Source organism: Manduca sexta, chromosome 10 (assembly GCF_014839805.1).
Source record: "Manduca sexta isolate Smith_Timp_Sample1 chromosome 10, JHU_Msex_v1.0, whole genome shotgun sequence".
Taxonomy (NCBI): Eukaryota; Metazoa; Arthropoda; class Insecta; order Lepidoptera; family Sphingidae; genus Manduca; species Manduca sexta.
The window spans coordinates 12,033,025-12,052,874 of record NC_051124.1 but is presented as its reverse complement, the minus strand read 5'-3'; the positions used below and the strand labels follow the sequence as shown (position 1 = coordinate 12,052,874).

At 35.6% G+C, this 19,850-nt stretch overlaps 2 protein-coding genes across 6 annotated transcripts; one reads left to right on the top strand and one right to left on the bottom strand.

The window, feature by feature from the left end:
* Positions 1-1,066: 1,066 nt before the first annotated feature.
* Positions 1,067-18,782, bottom strand: LOC115452934 (fatty-acid amide hydrolase 2). 3 transcript variants are annotated; one of them, XM_037437097.1, is made up of 12 exons: positions 18,691-18,782; positions 9,081-9,344; positions 8,558-8,684; positions 6,971-7,142; positions 6,515-6,639; positions 5,676-5,765; positions 4,849-4,994; positions 4,436-4,518; positions 3,600-3,783; positions 2,695-2,817; positions 1,897-2,034; positions 1,067-1,509 (listed from the first exon to the last, which is right to left on the bottom strand). In XM_037437097.1, exons 2-12 carry the CDS (start codon positions 9,297-9,299, stop codon positions 1,363-1,365), a joined length of 1,554 nt encoding a protein of 517 aa, XP_037292994.1. In that variant the 5' UTR covers positions 9,300-9,344; positions 18,691-18,782; the 3' UTR covers positions 1,067-1,362. The 3 variants fall into 3 exon arrangements, with proteins under 3 accessions (XP_037292994.1, XP_037292992.1, XP_037292993.1); XM_037437095.1 differs by lacking the exon at positions 18,691-18,782 and adding an exon at positions 12,636-13,326; XM_037437096.1 differs by lacking the exon at positions 18,691-18,782 and adding an exon at positions 9,649-9,859.
* LOC115452935 (tRNA-specific adenosine deaminase 2) lies at positions 12,754-18,117 on the top strand. Of its 3 annotated transcripts, none has more exons than XM_037437099.1 (5): positions 12,754-12,824; positions 15,230-15,349; positions 15,863-16,006; positions 16,579-16,734; positions 17,217-17,791. In XM_037437099.1, the coding sequence occupies exons 1-5, from the start codon at positions 12,756-12,758 to the stop codon at positions 17,322-17,324; spliced, it is 597 nt and encodes a 198-aa protein (XP_037292996.1). In that variant the 5' UTR covers positions 12,754-12,755; the 3' UTR covers positions 17,325-17,791. The 3 variants fall into 3 exon arrangements, with proteins under 3 accessions (XP_037292996.1, XP_037292997.1, XP_037292995.1); XM_037437100.1 differs by lacking the exon at positions 12,754-12,824 and adding an exon at positions 13,525-13,840 and having other exon boundaries at positions 17,217-18,117; XM_037437098.1 differs by lacking the exon at positions 12,754-12,824 and adding an exon at positions 13,847-14,135.
* Positions 18,783-19,850: the final 1,068 nt, after the last annotated feature.

The following is a 19,850-nucleotide window of genomic DNA, read 5'->3' as shown; positions in this document are numbered from 1 at the left end:
AATTTTCAAATCGATCAACCAAGCCACAAACCAAATCAACGCAATCGACATAACTGACAAAATAAAACCAGTTTTTCAATTTTTTTAAACTCAACACTAAACAAAATAAGAGTTGATTAAATCAAGCACAGTCACATATTTGAACTTTACCAACCACGTACCTAGTTCCCGCTAAACATTTTTTTGTTTTTTTTTTTTTATGTGCTGGCATTCAAAGCATCGAGCATACAGCCCTATCAAGTGCCATATAAAATTCTTATTTAGTATTAGCCGTAAATTTGTTTATCGTTAATGATGTAACACTGATATTATGTAAAAAGCTCCTGGCATCTATATAAATTGATAACACAAAATGTAAATATGATTTTTACGCTGCGTTGTAGCTAATATTATGTAATTTGTAAACTTAAATACCTACTATGAACCGCAAGTTCGTTTTGTCACTTACACTTGTCAATATTACTGGAATGCTAAATAGGAAGCACGGTCCTTTATCTATGTTTACCCTGTTGGTATTTGGGTAATATTCAAATTAGTATAATTAAATAAAAGATATTTTTTTTTGTAAAAATATATATTATGTTGAAGGCACTCATACCAAACATTGTAATTTATAACACACAACAAAAAACCTCAAATAATATAAGTATTTAAAAAGAAATATCTAAGCAAGTTTTAAACATCACAGTATTCGTGTATAGATTATAATTTATATCCTATCACCATATTTATTATTACTTAAAATTATTAACATCATTGTTTTTGCAATTTTTATCCTCCTAACGCGTTAAAAAATATCACGCAATACACGCGACGATACATAAAAAATACTTACGAATAGGAACAACTTTTTTTTTACAAAATTGTAATTCGATTCCATTCTCAGTAGACATGTTATATTTAGATCTTCTAAATTATACCCTCGCACCTAAAAATAAGTGAATCTTCCAAAAGACTCAAGTACAAAACTTTAGTTAATTCACGTAAACAAAACAGTGACTCATTGTCCATCTGGTTACAGACGCCCCCAACCAATAAGAATGCATGTCTTCAACTTGTCACCATCTTGTCTCTATAATGCAACCTTATTTGTCGGAGGTAGCCATCAACTGACAAGAATGAGCCACTATTTTCATAACGCGAATGACCTAAAATATATTAGTTTGTAGCAGTGGCAAAGGGTCCATATAACTCGATTCCTACCGGCTTCCCTTTATATAAAATTTTTGTAGACTCTAATATCATCAGAATAATTTGCAGACTACATTTATGTATATTAGTAATAATATGTTGTGTCGGGTTCCCTTTGAGAAAATTTCATCTTTCGCCACTGGTTTGTAGTAATACAAACTAAATTACACTTTAACTTAACACCCTACAAGGAGGAACATAACCTCCGAAGGCCTTGCCCAAGTGTTCCGCCACGGCGAGGCACAGAGCTTCGTTCTTCGGGGCCGCTACCACTTGTATTCCTAGAGGTAGACCTTCGCCATTCAGGCCTAGGGGTACCTGGAAATAATAGTTACAATATTCAAATTGCTAAAGGTATCAAGTTACAATATTGAAAAAACCAAAGGTATCATAGCAGACAAAACCAACAATACCATCGGAGTACCGACTTGGCTTTTATTGACCACTGCCTTGTCAGAGATGAGAGACTAAAAAAATAACCATCCTTCCCAATCACTGCTATCTTTGGAGCTTGTCAAAAGACCCATGATTCTTGGTGGTGGCCTTTGACGCACTCAGATATAGTATTTATGATCACTTCTAACCACTTGATTCTTTGCCTTCTATTTCGTCAAACAAATTTATTTTATTTATTTATTTCAATTAGAATGGATAAACCAATTACACTGATTAAGTTAATAACAATATATAATAAAAAATCTATACCTGCGCCGCAGGGCATCGCAGCACATTGAAGATCGCCCAGTAGGCGAAGTTGAAGGGGCGCAGGTACAGCGAGTGGTGGTAGGGGGCCGGCGCCGGCGCACTCGGGAACAACAGCACACCGTCAGACCCCAGTGTGCTCTGAAACATATATTGTGAAGGTTACCTTTAGTTTGTCAATAAAATAATAAAATCAATGGCGGCTTTACAAGGGGCGATCCGTGCAACTATCCGGTGCTTCGAGCGTAGACTTTACCGATGTTCTTTTTGTTAGGTCACCACCCTAATAAGCAACAATTCACCAAGAAAATTGTTGAAGTTGGCGTCTTTCTTTTTGCTATTATAATATTATTTTTTTAAAGAATTATGAAGACTAATCAAGTATTAGAAGACACATTTATTTATCGTAGTACACAAACTATATGACATTCCAGCCAACATAAAAGTAAGGTACTAATATATGTATGTACTATATGTATACTTAGCAGTGATAGATTAGAAAATATATGATCTTTAAACTGAAAACACCTTTGAAGCAGCGGTGAACGAGGATTCTCGCCGCCCGGAGAGACACAAAATTTATCGACAGTCATGGTGCCAGAACATATAAAAGATCGTTTTAACAAATAAGAGGCACTTGCGTTCCCCTTTAGTCACTGGTACATATGAAAAAAGTAAAAAAATACAGGTTTTAATCGAAGCATTTTGCCGCTGGCCTAGAAGTGTCCCAATCCAACCGTGCCTCCGTCGACTCAACTACGGCTTTAAAGTCCTCCTCCCTGAAATTATTATAGTACTCACCAGCAGATCTTCCTTTAACTCCTTGGTGAGTTTCTCGGCCCACTCCTTGTTTACTTTGGGCATAACTTGATCGTCAAACAATTTCAATATCGCCGCAAACGTGTAGTTACTCATGCCCACTAGCTGTAAACAATATAACTTTACACATCTTGTCCTTGGGTAAGCAGTGGCATATCTAATAACACCACAGTTCACCAACCTTATATTATCCTTGTATTGAAAGTGACTATCTACCGATTTTAATAAATTATCGTAATCTTTTTTCATTCACTGAAAATGATCAATCAGAATAAAGGCTTTTTGAATGACTTTTTCAGATCGAATATTAAGATTGCGATAATTTATTTAATCGTATATCAGTCTGAAATTCCTATCTCAGGACTCTCCTGCATATTCACTTGATTGACATTATAAAAAAAAACTATATAATTCTTTTTGGATTTAAAGCATAACATATTTCGTTGCACTCATTACCCTGGGACAGCAAATGCCTTGGCAAAATGAAATCAATATCTAATCGAAACACGATTAGTTTTTGGACTGCTTCTTAGGGGCCGTTCAAGTATTACGTGACGCAATTTGTATGTAACATTGTTTTTTTATTTTAAAACAATACTTAACAAAGGCATTTTAGCAACTTTCCGGTATTTTGCGTAAAATAATTGTGAATATGACAAAAAAAAATCACTTTAGAGTTTCATAACTTTTGGAGGGGAGGCAGGGGCGTACAGGAAAACGATACGGCGCGTTACATGAGGGGGGGGGGGGGGCAAAAGTCTTCAAAAGTTGCGTTACGTAATACTTGAACGGCCCCTTAGCAGAAAATGCCAGAGAGTTACCATGACAGACTACCTGTGCCGTTCCAATCTCAGCCCTGAGTCCCTAAAACTCAGCACCCAACCTACCTTCTTAGCCAGTTCCACGAAGAAGTTAGCCTCTCCGGTGTTGTTGGTGATCATCCTGGCGAAGTTCTCTGTCTCGTGCGTCATCCAGTAGCGCCACAGCGCGAACATGTAGTTGAAGCCCTCGTGGTAGTACCGCTTCGGTGCGCCGCCAGATGGCGCCTCCTCTGTCAGATTTGTTATCACTCTACGAATGGGATATTTATTTTATAGGTATATAATTGACGTCAATACTTATCTATATATAAAAAATAAAGTTGTGTTAGTTACACTATTTATAACTCAAGAACGGCTGAACCGATTTGGCTGAAAATTGGTAGGGAGGTAGCTTAGAACCAGGGAACGGGCATAGGATACTTTTTATCCCGTTCCCACGGGAATGGGACGTGATATAAAACGTGGTATAACGAAACGAAATTTGGTATGGAGATAGTTTAAGACCCTAGGAAGGTTATAGGCTACTATCCCGGGAAAATATATAGTGGGTCTTTTATCCCGGAAAACTCCTTCACGCGAGCGAAGCCGCGAGCATAAGCTAGTATAATATAAAGGATAATAGATATGAGGTGTATAAATAGGAAAGTTTCATAACTGTTAAGTGAATTAGGCAGAAAGTGTGAGTGAGACACAGCAATTATACGGCCCATAGACATAGAATATAATATTATCTATAATTCAGTGTAAGAGACAGGCTAATCGCTTGGTCTCTTTCTACAAAAGGGCAAATTGTCTATCACTACATGGCATGGATATGTTTGGCGTACACTAAGTGTTCAACAATCGGGAATAATTAGTAAAATCATGGTTATGGTCAAATGTTAAAACAAACACTTGCTCACTTGTTCATAGCTTTCCTCAGGTCTGGGCAGATGGGACTCATGCGCAGGTCCTTTGATGTCTCCACATAGTAATACTTAATGTTCTGGAATAAGATTAGTATTATTTTTTCCCATAATAAAGATTTTATATTCAAAACTTAAAACTGAAACTTTTTATATTCATTAATTGAAGCAGCCTCTTTTACGTTAGTCACATGTTCTATCCATACGCCAAACATGCGTATTCGTTCAAAAGTTTCTGCAACAATTCTAACAAATATTCAAAAATCTTAACAATTTGTTGGGTACTTTGTAGCAAAGTTTGTCTAATAGATAAAAGAGTAAAAACCAAGTGACAATGAACCCGGTACTTCATGGCAAAGTTCTCTAATAGATAATAGACCATGTGAAAATGAACCCTAAATATGGTATACCTTAAGGTCGACAACCCTGTCAATCTGGAGCTCTTCGTTCTTCTCTCCAACTAGGATCTTAGTAAGTGGTCCCAGGTCGGAACAGTGCCTGCTCACGAACCCTATAGACGCCATTGTATCGTCTTTGCCGGTACGAAGCGCTGATCCTAGAATATAACGAAGGATTTAATTACAATAAACCTTTTCTACTGTAGACTGCTTGGTAATTATTTTTCTTGGTACAGCGAAAGGCGGTTAATATCAAAGTTGAGCGTTGGCCGCGTAATCTCTTCATCTCGTTCTATAGGTCATAAGTTCATTATTAATTTAATTTATCTTAGGACAACCGATACTGATTATCTTTTATGGCCATAAAACTATATGGTTATGGTTGTTACCTACAAGAAAGATAATATTACAATTAGGACCGCACATTCTATAATAACTGGAAAAACAATTTAAGTACACGACCATATGATGGAGATTTTTTTTTATATGTGAATGTAGTTACGCTTACAAATAAAAAAAATGTTTGGCAGCTATTATGTGTAGAGTTAGTAGTAAGTTTAAATGGACTAAGAAGTATAACATGTCCACATTGAAAGCATTATTTTTTTTATAAGGGCACGTCCATCTTCACCTGATGGTAAACGGATTCGGGTCTTATAAAATGTCGACTGATCAGGATGACATAACCAATCGGTATAATTATGCCGGCCTGTTTGAACCAGATAAACAGGCTGATCTCGGAACGCGACTCCCGTGGGCGGCTATGGAAGGTTTTAACTCCTTATGAATGTCGGTAGCTGTCCCCGCGGATACAAAATATATCCTACTATCTTCCTTACCTTCCATGCTCGTGTATCCTGCGGTCGGGTTGAGACCGAACAGGCCGCAGTAGAAAGCCGGCATGCGAGTCGACCCGCCGATATCCGAACCTATTCAAAATATAAGAGTTATGTTTTGGTATAAATATAAAATTTGTAACCCTATACGTATACCAGAAACACTAATTATGGCATAATATTTTCAAAATAATTTAACATACTTGACTACATTATCTGGAAAATTTTAGGGGAGGGCTGTTGCCAGCAGTGTACTGTGACTGAAACTGATGATTAGGTGGCATAATTTTTTACTTTATCACCATATTGTCGGTTTTATAGGGCGAAATATTAAATAAATAATTTCAGCCCTTGAATCGTCCACTGCTGGACATAGGCCTCCCCCATTGAGCGCCACAGGGACCGGTTCTGGGCCGCCCACATCCATCGGACTCCGGCGACCCTCACCAGATCGTCGGTCCATCTCGTGGGGGGCCTGCCTACACCGCGTCTTCCGGTTTGTGGTCGCCACTCCAGAACATTTCCGCCCCAACAGCCATCAGTTCTACGAGCTATGTTCCCTGCCCACTGCCACTTGAGTATCGCAACTGTAAGGGCTATTTCGGTTACTTTGGTTCTCCTGCGGATCACCTCGTTTCTGATTCGATCCCGCAAGGAAACTCCGAGCATAGCCTTCTCCATTGCCCTCTGAGTGACTTTCAACCTTCTGACAAGGCCCATAGTGAGCGACCACGGTAAATAAATGTACCGAAATATTTATAGATATTTATTTTGATAATTTGTTTATTATCATAAAGCTAACAGTTGTTGCTATTGATAAGTTTAAGTGTCACAATACATACAGAGTGATATGGGCGAGCCGATGGCGGCAACGAGCGCCGCCTCCCCTCCACTGGACCCTCCCACGATCCTCCCCGTGTGGTACGGGTTGTTGGTCTGCCCGAACACCAGGTTGCGGGTCTCCGCCCTGGGGACATTATAATGAAAATATACAGGCTATGTTTAAATCAAGTTTTTCCTTGTGACTTCGCTTGGAATTCAGTTTATAACAAATATAAAAAAATGCTTATTTTTTTCTTCAAATTTCACCTAGTTTTGTCATAAGTTTAATGGTTTAGCCACAAGAGTGCTTCAGACAAACTCAGTTACTTTTGCATTCATAATATTAGTAAAGAGTAAGAGAAGAGATATTTATGAGTTAATGTAAGTTAGGAATTTTCTGGACGTAGTCCCAACCCAAACCCTTGGATTTAATAAACTTAAAATCTTCGCAAAGTTTCTATATCACATCATCTTACCATTTATTAATTTCAGGCACATTAGTAACAGCGATAGGGATAGCGCCCGCCTCCTTAAGGAGCTGCACACACTTTGCGTCCTCGTGCGCCCGCACGTGTGCACGCGCCTTTATCCCCAGCGTTTGCAGCATACCTTTCACTGCATGACACTCTTTGGCCGTAAATGGTACCCCTGCAATAACCATCGCACAATATACATGAATTGAATAACAACTTATTTATCAAAATCGATTAGTGAGTCGACGGAAATCGATTAGGTGTAGTAATCGATTAGTACTAGGTGTACTCGATTATGCTAGAGTGGACGATCCAAACATACATATACACACAATATAAATAGGGTGTTAAAATTATAGCCTCCTTTGTTTCGCCGTAGTCGAGTAATAAAGATAGTATATCGTAAGATTGCATATCAAGACTTGATCCCCTGTAGAGCAGGTGCGATAAGCTCTTAAATGTAATTTAAGATTTCTTATGTTAACGCGAATATTGGACATTAAAATAAAACTATTTTACGGATTGTATCACGGTTTTTATAGTAATTTCTCCTGAAGTTTCGAAGACTGCAGCTTTCTTACTCCGCTCCGTTACCGCGATAAAATCCACAAAATACTTTTATTTTAATGTAATTTAAGTGTTCGTTCAAATGTGCGACGGCTCCGCGAATACTTTGATCGCGCGCTGCTCGCGTGCATTTATTGCAGTTAAAATATCAGCCCTGTATTATATACTATCCCACTGTTGAGCACGGGCCTCCTCTACTACTGAGGGGGATTAGGCCTTAGTCCACCACGATGGCCTAGTGCGGATTGGTAGACTTCACACACCCTCTAAATTCCTATTCCTATTCTCAGGTATGCAGGTTTCCTCACGATGTTTTCCTTCACGGTTAAAGCAAGCGATAATTCACAAAGAAAACACACATAATTTTAGAAAAGTCAGAGGTGTGTGCCTTTGGGATTTGAACCTGTGGACATTCGTCTCGGCAGACCGTTCCACAAGCAACCAGGCTATCGCCGCTCTACTAGGCTATCGCCACTCTTTATTGGAGTTGTTAGTGCACATATCTTTTTAATGGTACTCATATGAGTTCCCCCGTGTATACCTTGACAAGCTTGTTATAAATGCATAAAAACCTAGTGCTGCCCACGACCATTTCGCCAATACGAACATTCGTCAGATTTACACTATAAGGTCGTCTCTATAGTGAGAGATCTTCATCCGTTTTCAATAAACGACCCCAATCGTCTTATCAATCTATCGCTAAAATGCACCAATCAGAACTAATATGTCTTTTTCATGCTTATTAATTGGTTTATCCGTGGAGATTGGAGATTCAGATTGAGATCGTTTATTGAAAACGGCCGCTAGATGTCACAAAACTGAGATTAATCTCATGTACCTCATCAGGATGGCGGCGCAGTGGAATACCAAACAATACTTTGTAATTGAAGGTGTTGGATGGTGTTTTTGTTTATGGGCGGTCGTTTTACTTACCATCAGGCGAACGGCAAGCTCGTCTCATAATTCAAAACAATAAAAAAAAAGAGACAAAAATTTATCAATTGTTTCTAATTAAGTACGCACCTAAGAACGGCTTCTTTTTAAATTCCTCCTCCGAGAGTCCCTTGGCTATCATCAGATCGATCTCTTTAGCCTCCTTACGAGCTTCTTCAAACCTTTCGTCAGTCACCGCATTTATGATCGGGTTTACCTGAGGCAAATATTAAAGATGAATACACAAAATTTACTTTAGAAAATTAAACACGTTATATTATTATAGCTAGAGCCCCGTTTTGTATGTTATACGTTTTGCCAAACATTCTGCACAATCCGTCTATCTCCCAGTGGGGAGCGGGGAAAAATGATCCATAGAGTAGTCTACGGATAAACTTTTTTTAAACATATCGGAACGCTGAATTAATAAAATTAACTTCGATATGTTAAGTATATTTTCCTTTCAAGTAATATGAACTTGAAAAATCCTTATTTATGGCTAAGCCGATCGCCGAGTTGTATAAACAGTATTTAATCCCTGAAAATGCTCTATTAATTGATTACAGAAGGACTAAAATGCAACATTTTCTACTATAATTTGATAAATACTCACAGATTGTATTCTCTCGATGCACGCATTGACAAGATCTTCAGATTTCAGCTCCTTATTCCTGATTTTTGCTGCGAGGCTCACAGCACTCTCCATTAAAATCGAGTGTCGTTTCTCTAAATCTGGAATGGCCTGTCTCTTCCCCTCCCAGAAGAAGGAGTAAATCAGGTCTATTATCATGTCCAGGTACGTCCTGAATATGAAGAAGATTTGCCGCGCCATGGTAATGACGACTCCGTGGATTATCTTTGTCGCTTTACTGCCAGGCTGGAAATGAATACTATATTAATACGAATCAGTGTTAATGCTAAATCAATTTTAAGGGAAATGGATCGAGTGAGGCGGTAGACTATTTTTAATTAAAACTAATATCATTAGTGATCTAGAGATAATTATTGTGACTAATTATCGTTTGAAACTGTCACTGGTTATCTAGCCACGATATAATACCTTTTACATTACTCATATGACGCTGTTTAAAACTAAAAATAGAAATATTTTTTTACAATAATTTACGTCGCCGATGTTAAATATAATCCTAAAAAAGGCTCTTTATTATTTAACACAATACCTGCAAATTACAACATTAGATAGCGAAGCACGGTTACACCACGAACAGCTTCTGACTACAATGCATCTTTATCATTGCACACTAAAATGTTGACAAGACATTGACATTATCAGCAAATAAAAGACTCAAGATTATACTGATTAGCTTATTACATAACTAGGGCTTGTATTTGTTTTTAAGCGTTCCGTTTATGAGCTTGTTAACACATTGTAGACGCGGCGATAGCCTAGTTGGGTGTGGAACGGACTGCCAAGACGAATGTCCGCAGGTTCAAATCCCAATGGCACACACCTCTGACTTTCCTAAAATCATGTGTGTATTCTTTGTGAATTTATCGTTCGCTTTAACGGTGAAGGAAAACATCGTGAGGAAACCTGCACATCTGAGAAGTTTTCTATAAGAATTTCGAAGGTGTGTGAAGTCTACCAATCCGCACTAGGCCAGCGTGGTGGACAAGGCCTAATCCCTCTCAATAGTAGAGGAGGCCCGTGCACAGCAGTGGGCAAGTATATAATACAGGGCTGATATTATTAACACATTGTATACTATGTAATGTAGTATGGAAGATAAAGTTTTAGGCATGCTCAGTTTATTACTATTTATTTATAATGAAATGTAATAAACTGACTGGACTGGCTCAGTGGCGTAGTTGTACTGCATGTGCGTATGGCAGCGGTCTGAGGTCCTGGGTTCAAATGCCGGGTCGGGCAAAGTGATGTTTGGGTGTTTCTGTTCAGTATCAGCTCAGAGTCAAATTTTATGCCCGATGTGGCGATAGGCTCGCCACCTATTACATCTAGGTACAAAATACACAGGCGAAAAGTAGATACCTTAATTGCACTTCTGTCTACTCGCTCGAGGTTAAAGGCGTGATATGTGTGCGGTAATAATGTATGTAATTGGAACAGTTGTTCAAAACACATATTTCCTTATAATTTTCATCGTCAAATCTTTTAATTATAATTTTTCCTTTGCCCAGAATTCTTAAAGTAGTAACAATAAAAGTATCTGGTGATTATTGTTATTATGAGGTGTCCCGAAGAAATAGTTCGCGTCAGCCTCGCAGCCATGGTCATTCGCTCCGACATAAGTAAGTATAACAATTTGCACCCTTGAATATTCAAAGGCTCACTATCATTTTCAATGCCATATTCAATGGGCTAGTAGTACCCCTTCGTTGGTCGCTGTATTGACGAGTTCCCTTAATGTAGAACTTTAGATCCCAGACTGGTCAATTTAGGAATTTAGGTATATATATCGCATTTTATTTCTACAGCTAGAAACAATGTGGTAATGCACAGTTGTTTAAGGTTTGTATATTATTATTGGGCTCTAGTTATACATTTTATATTTTTTCAACATGAATACATTTACATAGGAGTTGTCCATATAATTTCTTATGTTTACGGAAATGTTAGTCCTTCAAATAAAACTATTTTATGGATTTTATCGCGGTTTTTTATGTTATAATTTTCGAAACGTCGGGAGAAAATTATAATATAAAAAATCGCAATAAAATCCGTATAATAGTTTTATTTTAAGGAGTTGTCCATTCAGATTGAGATTTAAGTCTTCCCTAAGTAACAACCATGTATTTTTCTAAAATAACAGATTATCAGAAATCTGAGTTTTATTTTAACTGTCTGAAAAAATATGTGTCATTGTCCAAAATAAGAGAACACAATGTTTCATACTCCTAAAATGAAACAGTAATCAAGCAGCTATTCAGCTTATCATAAAGGATATTTTTGGAGGCATTGTAATGGATGACCAATAACCTCAGTACCCCCTATGACCATCAAGGCTGCAAAGTCTTTGAAATATAAAAAACCAAGATAAAATCCATAAAATAGTTTTATTTCAATAAAATAAAAATTATATTTTATTTATAAAAGTTGATTTATCTCTTTATTTTTATTGTTTAAAATAAAGTGATAAAACAATCTAACACACTAATGGTCATCAATTAAAATAGTTGGTTGTAAACTAACACTAGCTATTTTTGTATGTTTCCCCAATGACATTTTACAAATAGACGCGTCATACACTAACAAAATTGCACATAAAAACAGCGGAGTATTTACTATAGTCACAGCCCTAGCGGCTCGCATCGATACGGCCCGAGCGAGCCCGAGTGGTTCCGAATGGGCCCGAGCGTCGGCCGCCCCGTCGCCATGACAGTCGAATAAAATGGATTTATTAGTTTAAAAAATAAGTTAAAGAGTGTATACTTATTACTAACGTATAAAATGAAACGTTTTTTCATTCACAGTTGGAGTATAATGTGTACATCGTCTAAAAACACAGGAAGGCATTTTATTTATAAAAATACAAAAAGTTAGTAAGCCGACTAGTCGCGACAGTGGTTGGAGGTTGACTAAGTGAATGTCGGGCAGTTACCTTACTTTGGTCTTGCCAGTATTGAGCTCGGATAACGTATCTATGTAATAAAAACATCTTAGTGTTTCCCCTTATTTTTCATAATTAATTAATGAATGATGTTTTGTATTTTGTTTCATAACCTATTAAACTAACTAGACTATACTTCAGACCAATTTATATGGTCCCCATCTATTTAACATGTAAAATGCATATATTTTGATTTGACTGAAGTTAACAACTCAAGATTGCTAAGTGGCCCAACAATCATATAGTTTTAAATTGTGGGTAATATAGAGCAATTTAAATAAGCAAATGGTGTGAACTTAGGTCAAGATATTCCTGATGACTATTTATTAGATAGCTCAAAGTCACATTGTATGCTTTTTTAAACTGTTTACATAGATATGTAAAATTATCATGTACGTTATTAAAAAATAAAATGTTATCTTGATATCATTAAAATATATATTTTTTTGAAATTAAAAATAATATTTCCCTTCAATTTTTATAATTACAAATCAGTTCAAACTGGTTGGATTCATCTTGAAAAATACAACTACAAGTAGCTTAGTTAAATGGTAATGTAATTAACATTTATAACTTACCTCAGAGTTAGTAGATTTTTTTAAAATACTTGATGTGCACATAGCACTCCAAAAATAATTTTTACTCACAAGTAAACACTATTCATCAATTTGAAATTCAAGCACTTTTGTACGACTGACATGAATGACAGGCACTTAGGAAAGAAAGCACTGCACTTGGCCGCTCCGGCGCGATATTATGTGAAAGCGGTATGTAGTCTCTATAACTTTCTAATATCCATTCTGGAGATAAGCATGTAATAACACGCTATGTACTTGCGTGTTAAAGTACTATACTAGATCCGGATACTCAGATAAGTAAGATCGGTGGAGCGATCGTTTTATAAATAAAAATTGTTCACACGTATGTACAGGTTATAAAGTCATGTGTGTTTATTAATTATTCATGCTAATTAATTATGTTGAATTATGACACAGTATCTTGTAATCCCAATTTATTATTCGATATCATTGGAAAAACTTAATATTAGATACTATACTTAATTCATGATATGAGTTACAATCGAGGTAGATACGAAGTTAAGACGTAGTTATAACTTAAACGATAAACGTACTACTAGCAGTATTATTCAAGCAGATACATTGTGCGAACTGTATTTATTATCACATGCAGAGACCAATATAATCACATGTGCCTAATTTTTAAAATGCTATCAAAAATTGACCGGTTCAAAAAAACAAGCCCAATGTCAATGACCTTTAGGCTGTAGCTGTCACTGGATTACCTCCTGTCATGGGATTTGAAAACAGATACACCGCGAAATGACAGTTCTACTTCTATAGATGAAATATAAGATTATACAAACGTGTGTTAGACAGAGATGTTTATCTCTTTTGTCCTTTTTGGGCCTGCGCGATTACTTATTATTGTTGAGTTTTTTAGGTAGTATCGGTAGTATATTGCTAATTAATTGCTCTATAGCTTGTTATTTCCCTATTGTAAATTGTAATGCTCTTTGGCCTGTTATTAACTGATTAGTGGTTGTAATGTATTATCGTTGCTGGCTCTATATAATCTTGAATTATGGTTGCTGTGTAATGTCTGAGTTAATAGTAAAAATGATACGGCTCATTACAACGAATTGGAATTCCATTGTATATAGTGAAGGCTATATAACTTCAAGGACCTAAGTGCTTTTATCTAATTAAAAACGCATGTTGATAACAAAGTACACCGGACGCAGTTAATTGCAATAGTAGATAAGGTGAGGTACATTTCGCGGCAAAATGTCGGAGCTTAAAGTTGTGTCTTCGTTTTTTTCGAATAACTCTAATAGTACCGATGCACAAGATATAAGTGAAGAGTTTTTTTATATAGTGGACAAATTAAACAGACATTTAGACGAATTTAAATTTCCATCTAGTGTCCATTGTGTGTACAATCCGACAATCTATGCCAGGCATACGTTTGAAATGTACGTTCGTAAATATTGTAGCACGAGGAAACAGATAATGTTCTTCGGCATGAACCCTGGACCTTTTGGAATGTCACAGACTGGAGTAAGAGTAATCTCTTGGCATGGCATTAGTACTATCTATATAGTATAGTATTGCTTGAATTTTCACGGTTCATATTACTTTATTTATGCTTTGGTGATATTATATAGTATGTAGAAAAAGTAGTAAGTATATTTAAACTCCAACCGATGGCATGCATGCCAGTAATGGTATGTGATAAAACAGCCATAGTATAATGACTGCCATGCCTTGAAACTGGAGATATTAAACAAATTAAGTCTGTTCAATGCTATATTTTTGTTGTACACAATGGGCAAATACTCTGAGAGTTGTATACAAGATGTATGTAGACAAGAGTGCATTTTCCTTATTTAAAAAATTAGAGTCCTTATAATATAGAAAATTAAGTGAATATGTTTGTTGGCAGTTTATGTTTACTGACCGCTAGCTAAAATGCTCTTATCTATAAAAACTCAATTCTAGGGTGCAGGCAAAAAACGACATCAAAATATGCTTTCGTTTAGCACGTAGAGAAGTGACATGTTTGCAGAAAGTTAACGAGGAGGAAGCAGTGTTATTCTCTGTCTCATTTATACTGATGTGGTTGTATTGTTGTGATTTTTATCACCTTGTTATGTGCCTGTCTATTTTTTCATATCTAAGTCTACAATATTGCTCATAGTTACTAAGAAGTATTATTTTTAATTTTAAGTTTTGGTGCCTTCTAACTGGTATCCTGAAATCTAATTTTTGTAGATATCAACATTTATACTAGCACACAGATAGATTAAATCCTATATTAATATATAGGCTAGTTTCATGCTAAAAAGTATAGTGTTGGACTGTGGTAATTATAGGAAGTATATTAATAGCAACATTCATTATTTTTTATTCATTTATTTTTGTGTTATCAATGTTGTTTTTGTATAATGACTTCTTATTATGTAGTTCTTTCACTTAATTTTGATGTATATATAAGCTTTAGTGATATTAAAATATATTTGTAAGTAGTGCCTGACACAAAAAAATAGTCTTAACTTTAATCTATGTGTAGAGATGTTCTATAGTATATTCTATGTTTAATATTTTATTTTATTGTAGTGTTAACATAACAATAACATTGGTTATTATTTTAGGTTCCTTTTGGAGAAATATCATCTGTACAAGACTGGCTCGGCATTGAGGGGCCAGTTGGCAAGCCACAGAAAGAGTTAGCTTCCAGACCTGTTAAAGGTTTCAACTGTCCCAGAACAGAGGTAATTAGATACATTACTAAATATTGGTCATTTATACATACCACAAATTCACTTAAGGGCTATTCATTGATTATAAATATTTGAAACAAAAAGAAAAAAAAACGATCTGCTATTATTTACCAATAAACAAGTTTCAAACAGGGCAACATAATCTGAACCAGATTCTGCCTGCCATCAAATGTAGTAAGAGTTATTTCGTAGAAAAATTTCTAGAAAACTGTTTTATGTACTAATATTATAATGACCACACATTCTAGTTTATTCTACTGTCTCAATCTTTAATAGAAATAGTACTTAATATTTGTGCATTATATGACATAATTTCATCTATGGAATCTATATTGGGGTGAGGTAAAGGCCAGGAATGGGTCTAAATGAATAATATTTTTTTACTTTATAAAATTTTTTCTTTACTTTCTTATTTGTTAACCAAGTTAAAAAAAACATGTACTTAAAGATTAATATGTACTATTACAGTTTTTAAATTAATTAATTTAACATGCTATGTTACAGCAAAGTGGTCAGCGATTTTGGGGTTACTTTAAAAAAAATTGCGGGACTCCAGATAAATTTTTTGAATCCAGTTTTGTGTACAACTATTTACCACAACAGTGGATGAAGGAAAATGGCGCCAATCTTACACCGGAGGATTTGAAAGTTAGTGACTTATAATAAAGTAGATTTAAATTATACACAAATTTTTGTTTTACAATAAAAATATGGTCTTATCTGATAACAGTACTAGTATTTGTATGAATCACTCATATTTTGAACACTGGAAGGATGTTTTTTTTATTAACCACAAAAAAAATGTAATTTTTCAAATAAAGATATAAGTAATAATAAATAATATCAGCCCTGTATTATATACTGTCCCACTGCTGGGCACGGGCCTCCTCTACTACTGAGAGGGATTAAGCCTTAGTCCACCACGCTGGCCTAGTGCGTATTGGTAGACTTCACACACTCTCGAAATTCCTATAGAGAACTTCTCAGGTATGCAGGTTTTCTCACGATGTTTTTCTTCACCGTTAAAGCGAATGATAAATTCACAAACAATACACACATGATTTTTTAGAAAAGTCAGAGGTGTGTGCCCTTGGGATTTGAACCTGCGGACATTCGTCTTGGCAGTCCGTTCCACACTCAACTAGGCTATCGCCGCTAAATAAATAGTATAATTATATTTAAATTATTTTATTTACTATAAATAAAATTAACTTTTACAGGCAAATGAAAAGGAACAACTGTACAGCATTATTGACCCCATTTTTGCTGAGATACTTGAACTTTATGATGTAAAAATAATTGTTGCTATTGGTAAATTCTGTGAAAAAAGAGCTCAGAAGACTTTAGCAAAATATTTGCCTGAAAAATCAATCAAGGTATTTTAATTTTATTGTTTTTATAAGTTTTTTTTAACATGTACACCTCACCTTCATACTTTTAACAAAAGTTATGTCAGGACAGCAAGTTTTAACCTCTAACCCTTCTGTTTAATGTGATCTGGAAAGTATTACAGTGAAAACCAGTTATAGCGACATCAAAGGGATAACCGAATCTGGACGCTATATCCGATAGTCGTTATAACCGATGCGTTGTTATAACGCGAATCATTATAATCGGATACTACTGTATGTAGGGAAAACCCTTTCAATGTTATTTTATTTAAGCCATTTAATACCATTAAAAATATTAATTTACAGTAATAATACATTATTTGTGGATGTGTGATTGAACATGAACTAATTATTTATATCTTAGCAGAGAAATACAGCATTTTCTTTCTGTTGCACATAAGTAATGCAAACCACTGCGTATCTCTTTCCTAAACTATAATTATTTGTTATAAAATTTTATCTTCCAGATAGTTTACATGCCACACCCCAGCCCAAGGTCAGGCGGTGCAGATAAGTGGTACAAACAGGCTCAGAAGTGTTTGGAAGACAATAACCTTATGCAATATTACAAATAAAAAAGAACCAAATTGATACATTCCTTTAAGTACAAAATGGTTGATTTTATGAGAAGAGCCCTTGAATTGGCATCGGAAGCATTAACTGCCCAGGAAGTGCCTGTGGGATGTGTATTTGTCCACAACGAGAACATTGTAGCGGAGTCAAGGAATTGTGTTAACGCAACCCGCAACCCTACAAGACATGCTGAAATAAATTGTATAGACACGGTTATAGAATACTGTAAATTAAATAACATAGATTATAACACATATTTTAAAGATATACTTGTCTATGTCACCGTGGAGCCCTGTATTATGTGTGCAGCAGCACTCACGAACTTAAATGTAAAGGAAGTCACATATGGCTGTGCCAATGATAGGTTTGGCGGCAAAACTGTATTAGATATAAGTGAATTTTATAAGAATAACTACATATTAAATGGGAACCTATTAGCTGATGAAGCTATGGCTCTTCTCAAACAATTTTATAAGGGTGTAAATCCTAATGCGCCTGAATCAAAGGTGAAAAAGGAAAAAAGATGATTAATATTTTTTTAAGATTTATTTTGATTGTTTTTATATTTTTTTAATTCTATGTAGGGTGGTCATTCGACTTTCAGTCTAGCATCAGTTCATCCTTAGATTGAAATTCACTTAATATTGTTTGGTATTGATAATTGTCAAATTTTTGCATTCTAGTTTACACTATTCATCTAATATCAATCTCAAGATCACTGTATAAACTGATGCTAGATTGAACATTGACCACCTAATTGTTTTTTATAACTAATAAACTATTTTGATTATGATATTTTCAATTTTTACATTCTCTGGGTAATGTGAAGTAATGGGCAAAATAAGTAAATTCGCTGAATTGCTAACAGCAATCAGCTCTGGTTTTCATCCTACAATTTATTATATTCTTGGTAAATCTTATACCTTACAATTATTTAGCTTTCATAACTAAGATTTTAAAGTAAACAGTTTCAATGATTTATGTTTATATGAATATTGACATCAAAATAAAACTAGTTATATTTGACTGCCTCGGTGGCGTAGTTGTTTTGCATGCCCGGTACAATAGCGCTTTGAGGTCCTGGGATCGAATCCCGCGTCGGGCAAAGTGATATTTGGGTTTTTCTGCTCAGAATCAGTCCGGAGTCTGGAATTTGTGCCCGATATGGCGATAGGCTCGCCCCCTATCACATCATGGGCCGGAACACACTTGACGAAAAGTGGGTGTCCTAGTTGCGCCTCTGCATAACTCTTCGGGGATAAATGCGTGATGTTATGTATGTAGTTTTTATATTTTGTCGCGATTTGTATAAGTAATTGTTAAATATAGATAGATACAGTAACTGACTTCGCATGACGTAGTACTTACATCTCAGTCCTCCCTTTGATCATAAAGGCTGCAATTTCTTCGGACCGTCAAGAGATAATTTATAATTAAAAAAACCGCGACAAAATCTGAAAACTAATTTTATTACTAAAAAACAAGCAAAACATCACCTCAAAATGAAACAATTTATTTTATTATGAGAAACCGCGATTAAATCCGAAAAATAATTTAATTATGACAACATTCGCGTAAACATAAGATCTCAGTATAAAAATATCTACCTGTTTATAATGGGTGACGACTCACGATTTGAACTCGACCCTTCACTTCAGCCTCAGATGTTACCACTAGATAAAAAAACCTTATAAATCTTATAACAATAAGTAAAGTTCTCAGCTATTTTAATACAAATAAGAGTCAACTTCGCTTCGTTCAATATTTATTTGTATTCAAGGTCACGCTTCCATTCCATTTATTCGTAAACCGGTTTCAAGCGTGTTTACTTTTTATATAAGTAACTAACATTTGCTCGCGACTTCGCCCTCGTGATAGTTTTCCGGGATAGAAGTCCCTCTATATGTTTTCCCGGATATAAAGTAGGTACGGTGTCAAACTATTTCCATCCCAAATATCATCGAAATCCGTTGGATAGTTTTTGAGTTTATCGCGTTCAGACAGGCAGAAAGACGCGGCAGAGGACTTTGTTTTATATGTTTTAGAACTTTTTAAGAGGAATAATTCCGTCGTACATGATTGTTGCGTAACTTTATTCGTTTACTCAGCGCAGGCAACGGAAGCTGCCAAAATAAATAAATCTCTTTTTGTACCTAACATTTTTCATTGCCGCTCCGCTCCTATTGGTTATAGCGTGATGTTATATAGCCCATAGCATTCCCCGATAAATGGCTAACACTAAAATATTTTTTCAATTCGAATCAGTCAGTCAATCAGTCAATCAGTCAATCAGAATGAGATGGGCACGTTGAAACTAACACACTCTTCAGCTTTATAATAAAAGAGATAAACTATAAGATGCCGGTTCCATAATAAACTATAGCAACACCTAGAGTTTTTAATTACAAACTACTATCAACCACCGAGCTTTGTTCTTCTGGTATTTGAAATATGTTGCTTAAAATAGTAAAAGAGATGGGGGACACCGGAAAAGTTACGTATGAAATAGCGGAACCTCGCCTTCCTGC

Bases quoted from the DNA above. Each gene is read 5' to 3' on its own strand.
- LOC115452935 (XM_037437098.1), top strand. From the start codon at position 13,863: ATGTCGGAGCTTAAAGTTGTGTCTTCGTTTTTTTCGAATAACTCTAAT. The intron at 14,136-15,229 runs GTAAGAGTAATC...TTATTATTTTAG, and splicing joins TTGGAATGTCACAGACTGGA to GTTCCTTTTGGAGAAATATC. The intron at 15,350-15,862 runs GTAATTAGATAC...GCTATGTTACAG, and splicing joins TCAACTGTCCCAGAACAGAG to CAAAGTGGTCAGCGATTTTG.
- LOC115452934 (XM_037437095.1), bottom strand. From the start codon at position 12,677: ATGTGCACATCAAGTATTTTAAAAAAATCTACTAACTCTGAG. The intron at 8,685-9,080 runs GTGAGTATTTAT...TATTTGCCTCAG, and splicing joins GCATCGAGAGAATACAATCT to GTAAACCCGATCATAAATGC. The intron at 2,818-3,599 runs GTAGGTTGGGTG...TATTGTTTACAG, and splicing joins TCGTGGAACTGGCTAAGAAG to CTAGTGGGCATGAGTAACTA.